General features: G+C 43.5%; 2 protein-coding genes across 4 annotated transcripts in view; one reads left to right on the forward strand and one right to left on the reverse strand.

Annotated features, from left to right (window-relative positions):
- LOC149440130 (C-type lectin domain family 2 member B-like) overlaps positions 1-9726 on the reverse strand; it is a 344322-nt gene that overhangs the window by 118094 nt on the left and 216502 nt on the right. The window lies entirely within an intron of this gene.
- Positions 1-9726, forward strand: part of LOC149440131 (C-type lectin domain family 2 member B-like) — a 194889-nt gene that overhangs the window by 6166 nt on the left and 178997 nt on the right. The window contains exon 2 of the mRNA XM_089658903.1: positions 2994-3053. Within this exon, the coding sequence (XP_089515029.1) occupies positions 2994-3053 (60 nt within the window). The remainder of the gene's footprint in view (positions 1-2993; positions 3054-9726) is intronic.

Here is a 9726-nt window from a genome sequence, read left to right on the forward strand (position 1 = left end):
AGCTGAATATTTAATAGAATCCCAAAGGCGTAACGAAAGCGTCAGTGTCGGACTAAGGGTAGATGGGCGCTGGGAAATGGGAAGCCATGGCAAAGAGGAGAGCGGTATCGGGTGGGAGTCCATCATATCCACCACCGCCCACAGGGGGAAGTGGTGAGAAGCATGAACATGAGCTAGAGGACCTTTTTTTTTTCAATGGGTGAACTGGATGGACCTTTGTCTTTTTTCAGCCAGACTAACTATGTAACTGTGTAACTATGTAAGATATAAATGAGACATTATAAATACATTTTCCCCTTTGTTATAAGTGATCACATACCCTCTGTTCTCAGCTGCATAAGAGCTGGGGGAGGAGAAACAGCAGCACACTGATCTTCCCAGTGAATGGCTGTGCAAAGGGGGGGGTGTCAAAACAAGGCTGATCATTGGAGGAGAGCACAATAAGTATGCAGCACAGCTAGAGAACCACTCTGTGCTCTCAGGCTAGGTCCACACCTATGCAGTTTGCGTTTGATCCATTCCTGCAGTGCGTTTTGTGTTGTGTTTTGCAAATGCATTTTTGCCATATTTCCAATGCATTTTGTGCTTTTTTTCTCCTTGTTGCTAGGCAGATTAAAACGCAAAATGCATAAAAAATGCGGCAAAAAGGTATCAAAAACGCACTTCATACCTTTCTGCAGTGTTTCCATTGAAGTATATAGAACCCAAAACGCAACATTTTGCGTTTAAAAAAAAAGTCCCTGACCCTTTCCAAGAAATGCACCGGGTGAAAACGCGGAGATGTGAACGTGTCCCATAGGAAATCATGTTAAATGGACTGTACTGTGTTTCTGCAAAACGCAAAATGCTGCGGAAAACGCTTAGGTGTGAACCTGGGGACTGGTAGGAACACCAGGGATGTCACACAGAGGAAGCAATACAAAGAGAACTGGAGACCTTTTCATACAAGTACATGGAACAGCAGGCACAGATCAGGAATAGGAATTGTTGGGGTAATATATTCTTTAATAAAAAAGCATCGCCTTCCAAGCTCAGTGGCATCAGAGTAAAATTAGTGGTGAAAAATATAAAAGAAGAAATAAAATTTTTAAAAAAGCATTGCCTATCTCAAAGGTGTTCTTGCCATACATCTTCTACATCCAGTTCGCACGATACTTGATGGATTAGTCCTTTAAAGGTTCTCCTCCTTTCCTCACTGTACTTCTAGTCTGTAGATCATCTATGCTCAGCCAGGGTTTGGTGGAACCCTAAGGTTTCTCCGGAGGTTATTTGGGGTTTCTTGAGTAATGAGCAACTTCTGCCTCTCAAATAGCTGACCACTGACACCAATAATATCATTAGCTATCCGTAAAGGGAGGGTTTTTCCTACTGACCTCAAATGTATGGGGGATTTATCCTGCTGGCCTTCACACTCATGTACCATGAGCTGTAGATCTAGTAATTATTAGCAGGGGTTACCAGAGACCGAAACGTTATTTCAAGGGTTCTTCTGTGTTAAAGAGTTTGAGAATGGATGCTCTATATCAGCCTTTCTTAACCAGGGTGCCCAGGCACCCTGGGGTGCCTTGAGGTTTCTTCGGGGGTGCCTTGGTAAAATGTTTAAAAATTGCCCAAAACTTGTTGACAAGCCAGCAGGTAGAACAAGCCTGCCTTCTAGTTACACAAAGCCACAGGTGTTCATTGTGCACCATTACGACCTTCTAGTTGTCTGCATCCTGACAACAAATTACATCATCTGTTGATAAGGAGGATGTCAGCTGCCTGCACAGAATCTTAGCTTGACCCTCCCCTGCCCCTCTCCATCAGCACTGGGGTCACATTAGCTCAGTAATGGAGAAAAACCGAGGGAGAGGAGAAACATTTGAATACTACTCAGTACCAGTGTGCAAACGTGTATTTGCTTTGGAATAATAAATCGCCTCCAATGTTGGGTGTTCTACATGTGTGGATGTTGCTGCATTATATAAAACTATTAGAATAGTTTTTCACATTTTAGAATGGGGTGCCTCAAGATGGCCCATAATTTATTTATTTATTTAAGATACTTTTATAGTGCCATCAATTTACACAGTGCTTTACATATATATTGTACATTCACATCAGTCTCTAACACTCAAGGGGCGTACAATCTAAGGTCCCTAACTCACATTCCTACATATACACACTAGGGCCTATTTAGACAGGAGCCAATTAACCTACTAGCATTTGAAGGGTGCCTCGGGACTGTCCATAATTTTAAAGGTTGGCTCGGGACTGTCTATAATTTTAAAGGGTGCCTCGGGACTGTCCATAATTTTAAAGGGTGGCTCGGGACTGTCTGTAATTTTAAAGGGTGGCTCGGGACTGTCCATAATTTTAAAGGGTGCCTTGGGACTGTCCATAATTATAAAGAGTGGCTTGACTGAAAAAAGCTTGAGAAACACTGCTCTAGATACGCTATATGGCCAAATGACTGTGGACCCATGACCATCATGAGTTTGTTGGAAATCCCATTCCAAAGCCATGGCCATTAATTTGGAGTTGGCCCTTCTTTGTGCCTCTAACATCCTCTACTCTTCAGGTACGACATTCAATATGATATTGGGGTCCACCTTTGGGAATTTACACCCATTCCAATTCATCTCAAAGTTGTTCAGTAGGATTGAGGTCAGGGCTCTCAGAAGGACACTTGAGTTCCTCCGCATCAAACTGGTCAAACTATGTCTTTTTGGAGCTGGCTTTGTACACAGGGGGACAGTCACACTGGAATGGAAACAAACTTTCCCCAAAGTGTTACCACAAGGTTGGAAGCGCACAATTGTCTAAAATGTCTTTGTATGTATCAGCATTGACCACTTCACCAAAAGCACCAAAACCCATTTGGAGTCTACAAACACTTGGCCATACAATGTAGCTGTGCACTTTATTTGTTGCTGCTCCTATATTGTACATTGATATATTGCTGTCCTAAGAGTAGATGTATAAAATGTTATGGGGTTTTTTTCTCTTTACAGGATGTTTAAAACCGCTCACAAACAAAGACCCTGAGAAGTCTGCAGATAATCATAAACAAGGTATGAAATATCACGCATATGTACAAGGACTGTGTACTGTATTTAGCTGTATTGTTGTTCCTTTGCTGGATGTTTTACAGCTTTGGTTGGTGTTTGAACCAGCCCAAGAGTCATGTAAAGCACAATATCTTGTGATCGCATAGAAAAGCAATTGGCAAATAATTAGTATTTGACGTTGGCTCATCGCATCACTTAATATTGCACATTTCTGACTGGTCATTGGAAACTTCTGTACAACAGCTCAGCCTGCACCTCAGAAAGGGAAGACCGCATCAACAGGTTGTAATGGAAGGCTTTTATGTCGAATAATTCATCTATGGAGTCTAATGTCTTATTGCACAGTAGGCTACTCATGGTAGTTCTGCTCCAATAGGCGCTGCTCAGGGAGACATGAGCATTGTGGATCGGAGTGGACATAAGGAGAAGAGAGCAAAAAGATGGCAGCCAGAATATCACTCTTCTTGGTTAAAATAACGCATCCATTCTCATCAAAGACCAGGGTAACCAGCACCATGATGAATGGGAATAAGAACCAGATGTCACATACATGGAGACAGGTGAATTAGGAAAGGTCTAGGATACAGATTAGTTTAGCAGCCCAGCCTTGAACCCATGTAAGTGTGCAGCCATCAATAGCAATACACAGTATGCAGCACTCAGAGGCAGAGCTAGGAAGCTGCAGGACAGGGGCACAGTACGAAAACATGGAGAGCTGTCAGCTGTAATGGGAAACAACAACGTGTTTCCAGTGTAGCGCTCACCCCCGAAGGAGCCGCTGGAATTAACGGGCACTTCTGTCCTTACATCAGTGATGAACCATATATATTGGATCCATTACACACCAGTACACCTCATGGGAAGTTTTATAACAGGTTTAATAAGACAGGTAAAACTCAACATTAAAATTAACTTGAAAAATAGCAGTTAAATGCACTGAATACACAAACCTTCTAGAATTGTCACAATAACATCAATAAACACAATATTCATGTATATACCAGTATAGCTATAGATCAATATTAACCCCCTGCAACTATAGCAGCAATATGTCCACAGCTAAACTGACATCTCTTAGATTGCAGTAGAGCCTTGGGACTCCAACAGTGGTTGCTCCAAGGGTTTCAGCCCCTGTTGCTCCTCTGCCTCGGTACTCAATCCCTTGACCCAAAGCCTGAACGCCTTCTGTTGTCAGTTGCAAATGGTCTGGCAAGGTTTGAATTTGGATTAGCGGCGATAAATTGTTGTGCATATAAAATGCTTTGATCCACAATCAATGCATACAGAGCTTCTGTGAAAAACAGCTCCAAAAATCAAGGGGAGTAGTTAAATTTGCTGTTTCCACCGGAATTCCGGGTTGGGCAGTGAATGGGGGAAGTACAGGTGCTGCAGAATGTGTGGGCTGCCAAATAGGATTTGCAAGCACATCCGGAAGAATACTAGGGGCTCTATGGGCCTGTGTGCGAATTCTTGGTGGTTGCGGGACAATACTTGTGCTCGCCACCGCACCAGCTTGTACTACACTTATGGGACTCACCATGTCAACAAGTGATACCGCAGAGCTGGTATTATTATTATACAGGATTTATATAGCACTAACAGTTTGCTCAGCGATTTACAATATAACGGGAGACAATAGAGCAACAATACAGTTCAATACAAGAAGGTTAGGAGGGCCTGATCCTGGGAGCTTACAATCTAAGAGGTATGTGAAAGACTAGGATGTACTAGGTCACTAGTGCTAGCGAGTTCACCAAAAGGTAGCGTGGCACTAGTACTGGCACTCTGCTGCATATCAATAAAATTTACCGCTAACAGGGATCAGGCCTTATTCTGCAAACACTGCGGTTTTGTGTGCAATGTATCAAGTGACAGTGACCTATTGACACTGCACTTGCTGGGGGAGAAGGGGGGGGGGTAAGCGCAGGGGCTAAACTCTGTGTTTGCTGGCAGGTGCCGGGGCTGATCCCGCTAACGCTGCGTTTTTGGGGACACTATACTAATGTGAACGCTGGTATAGTGCTGATCTGATCAAATATATTGATCCGTTCCGACACTATACTAGCAATGGAGGTGTATTGTGTATGAGTGTGTCCCTGCCAATCAAGGGGTTACATGTGATGACTGGTGTACTGATGGGCAATCTGAAGCTATCTGGGAGGAGCGTGCAAACCATGGAAGCGCGAATCACATAATATATATATATATATTATGTGTGATTTTGCGCACCCGTGCCGTCCTGTAGCAGTATTTCTGTTATAGGGCGGTCAGGAAGCAGTTACAGAAACGGCGATTAGCAACTTAGGGCGGCAATCGGCGACTTATGGCGGGACTGCGGCGGACATTCTGACACTGGGGGAAACTGACTTGGGGTCACTGACATCCCCAGTGACACTAATACATTGATCAGTGCAAAAAGAAAGCACTGAAAATGTGATAATGGCACTGGGGAGGAAGGGGTTAACATTAAAAGGCAATCAAAGAGTTAAATGTGTGAGGGGAGTGTTTTACTAGGGGGTGTGTTCTTCACTATTACACACTGTTCCAGAAAGCTAAATTCAGCAATCCGAAACAGTGTGCTGAAAACTGAAAGGAAGGAGAGCTCCATTGAAAACAATGCAGCTGTGCTCCCTGTCAGTGTTTGCTGGCAATCGCCAGGCTCCGGCGGGTAATCAACGGCCAGGACCCGGTGATTGACACCTGCAGCTGCGATTGGTGCCGTGGGTAGGGCAGTCACGTGCCTCACGTGCGCCCCCTCCAAGTAAACAGGATGACGTCTATAAACGGTATCCTGTGCACAGAGGCCGCTTTGCCACAGTATACATACTGTGGGCGGTCCCCTAGTGGTTAAGTAACACGATGTAGCAAGCCGAGTTGATGCAGTTCTTGAATACTTCTTATCGCTGTCAATCATGTCTAGAGTATTGGCAATATATAGCAACTTTTGAAGAACACAGATGGGAAACTCAGATCCTTGGTTATTGCCCTAAAGGGATTCTATAATGGTTTTTGGTTACTTTTTCACAAGTTTTCACCTTTACAAGAAGTATTTAACTAGTTTATGTTAACAAATATATCTGTTATCGGTATCTGTGTTGCCTTCCAAAGGCAGCACTAGGTGGTCGACATTGCATGATTTGACTCAGGAGATTCCTTTACCTAGTTCCAGTTTGCAGCTGACAAGAAGTTAGGTGCTAAGAATGGAAACAGTACAAAGCAAGCTCAACCGATGAGGGTTACCATCATAAGGCATTTCCCAGATCCCAGATCGCAGTCTTCAGTGTGCCATCATCATCTAACGAAGAGATGTGGATACCTCTGCACACTCAACACGAAAACTCCCGCTTCTGCACCTTAGTTAGTGCCCAGGCACCTCTGTCAGGGGAGGTCCATACTGATTGGAAGTGAAGTCGGAGCAGAGATGAGGGTCAGAGCATTGTTTCATCATCTATCGTGGATCTGTTTAGGGTTAACCCAGAAAGCACTGCTGGCTTTTCATTTATTTGAAAGCCAATTAGTTCTGGTAAGCATCCTAACTCACTTTTACCATTACTGGATCTCTGAGGTGTTTATCTTTAGCTCTACTGGATCAGCAAGTGTTTTTCTGATTTCTGGAAGTCCACATTTTTGGCTTGTCCCTCTCCAACCACCACAGAACTCTCTTTTTTTTTTTAATTCTTGATAAAATCATCATCAAGCTTCAAGATCTGTTTTCCTCCAGTGGTGCAGGGTGGAGGTGTAGGGCCTATGTTACATGGTGGTGGTGCAGAGGAAACCGGTCATCCAGCTCACAGATAGCCAGCTGGGAAATGCTTTGGATGCAACAGTTTACAGACGGCATTTGCTGATGGGTGTGAAAAAAGTGGGTGGCTGTTTGAAGCAAGCAACCCAGCTATATATATTCTTTAATTTTTTTTTCTATTTCCATGGTCCAAGCACACACACTGTGTAGGGAAAAGGAGGATTTGCCTGTTAAAACTTGTCAAATTTCAGCTGTAATTTTTACAATGCAGGCTAAGAGTTTACTACAGGAACTGTTTGCTGGCAGACTTTCTAGCCTTGAATCTGGTTGCTGTTTTACCCTGTACTATAGAAATCTACATCCAGGACAAAACCCCCTATCCTCCAGATGTGGTGGGATCAAGGGCGGACTGACAAGTCATGGGGCCCCCGGGCAATAGGGGATCATGGGGCCCTTGTGTCCTTGCCCAAACTCAAAAAAGCCTTTGAAAAAGGTACCAGGGGCATCTCATGGGGCCCCCTACTGACCCCGGGCCCTCTGGCAGTGCCCGAGTTTCCAAATGGTCAGTTCACCCCTGGGTGGGATAAAGGAAGACCATTGAAGGTAGAAACGATTTCAAACAGGCCATACCCCATCCTAATGCCCCAACCAAGAGGCCAATGTGCACCACCCAAAGCTGTCCTTGGAGTGCGGCACCAGGGTTTGAAGTGAGCTTGATTACAACTGAGAAAAAACATCTACAATATGAATTGTTGTTATTGTAAAACTGTACAATCTATGACCTGATTAATATGCAGTGTATATACAGTTGTGTTCAAAATAATAGCAGTCAGACATCACTAACCGGATCAATCGCTGTTTTTGGTAGAAATGATATTTCTACATGGCAAATAATTTACTAGCAGGTGTAGTAGAGTAATAGAAATCCAACAGACCCAACAGTCATGACATGCATGCTGCTGATTCTGTGTCATTGAATCACTCATTGAAAGGGGCGTGTTCAAAATAATAGCAGTGTGGAGTTCTATTAGTGAGGTCATTCATTCTTTGAAAAACAGGTGGCAATTATTGCCCCTTTTAAGGAAGGAAGGCAGCAAATGTTGGACATGCTGGTTACAGTTCATTTCTCTCTGAAATTCTGAGGAAAATGGGTCGTTCCAGACATTGTTCAGAAGAACAGCGTACCTTGATTAAAAAGTTGATTGGAGAGGGGAAAACATATAAAGAAGTGCAGAAAATGATAGGCTGCTCAGCTAAAATGATCGCAAATGCTTTAAAATGGCAACCAAAACCTGAAAGACGTGGAAGAAAGCGAAAAACTACCATTGGAATGGATAGAAGAATAGCCAAAATGGCGCAGACTCAGCCAACAATCAGCTCCAGGAAGATGAAAGAAGGTGTGACGTTCCCTGTGAGGACTGTTACAATTAGAAGACGCCTATGTGAAGCCAAGCTATCTGCAAGAAATCCCCGCAAAGTCCCACTGTTGGAAAAAAGACGTGTGATGAAGAGGTTACAATCTGCCAAAGAGCACATTGACTGGTCTAAAGAGAAATGGCGCAACATTTTGTGGACTGATGAAAGTAAGATTGTTCTTTTTGGGTCTAGTGGGCGGAGACAGTTTGTCAGACGACCCCCAAACACTGAATTCAAGCCACAGTACACTGTGAAGACAGTGAAGCATGGTGGTGCAAGTATCATGATATGGGGATGTTTCTCATACTACGGTGTTGGGCCTATTTATCGCATACCAGGGATCATGGATCAGTTTGAATACATCAGAATACTTGAAGAGGTCATGCTGCCTTATGCTGATGAGGAAATGCCCTTGAAATGGGTGTTCCAACAAGACAACGACCCCAAACACACCAGTAAACGTGCAACATCTTGGTTCCAGACCAACAAGATTGACGTTATGGAGCGACCTTCCCAATCCCCGGATCTTAATCCAATAGAAAACTTGTGGGGTGACATCAAAAATGCAGTTTCTGAGGCAAAACCAAGAAATAGAGAAGAACTGTGGAATATAGTCCAATCATCCTGGGCTGGAATACCTGATCACAGGGGCCAGAAGTTGGGTGACTCCATGCCAGGGGTGGACTGACCATTTGGAAACTCGGGCACTGCCCGAGGGCCCGGGGTCAGTAGGGGGCCCCATGAGATGCCCCTGGTACCTTTTTCATAGGCTTTTTTGAGTTTGGGCAAGGACACAAGGGCCCCATGATCCCCTACTGCCGGGGGGCCCCATGAGTTGTCAGTCCGCCCCTGCTCCATGCAACACAGATGTACAGCAGTTCTCAGAAACAGTGCGACTACAACCAAATATTCATGAAGTCATTCAAAGGAAAGCAAAATCTTCAAACATTTCTCAGTTTATATAGTGAATGTTTCAGTTTGTAAAGAAGAATACAAACACTGCGATTTTTTTGAACCGTCTAAAATACACTTTTCTTCAATTTTTTTAGAGGAACAACACAAATTTGATCTATTTTTCTTCATGTTTTGATTTGGAATAGAATGTGTCGTGTTCCCAATGCATTTGTGTATATAGAAATAGAAGCTATTAGAAGGATTTTGAGCTTTATTCACTTTTTTCAACACACTGCTATTATTCTGAACACAACTGTGTAACAAAACATTTCCACAGGTTGATCTGATCATTTGAAGTGGACCTTGCATGGATATATTTCTGAAATGTCACCAAATATATAATACTGTCACCACTATATATTATTTCAAACAAATCTCCATCTTTTTTATTTAAAATCTGATCTTGAGCTCCAGTCCAATGACTTTCCTCAGGCTGAGATGATGTCATCAGTCTGCTGCAGACAGGAGGAAGCATTTCCTCAGTCTCTCCCCCCTCCAGTGAACAGACCACAACATTGTAACTGTAGAAAGTCACAAGGTGAGAGGCTGCAGCAGGAGATGATT

Source organism: Staurois parvus, unplaced genomic scaffold (genome assembly GCF_062004578.1).
Source record: "Staurois parvus isolate SC_StPar_1 unplaced genomic scaffold, SC_StPar_1.0 ptg001111l, whole genome shotgun sequence".
Taxonomy (NCBI): Eukaryota; Metazoa; Chordata; class Amphibia; order Anura; family Ranidae; genus Staurois; species Staurois parvus.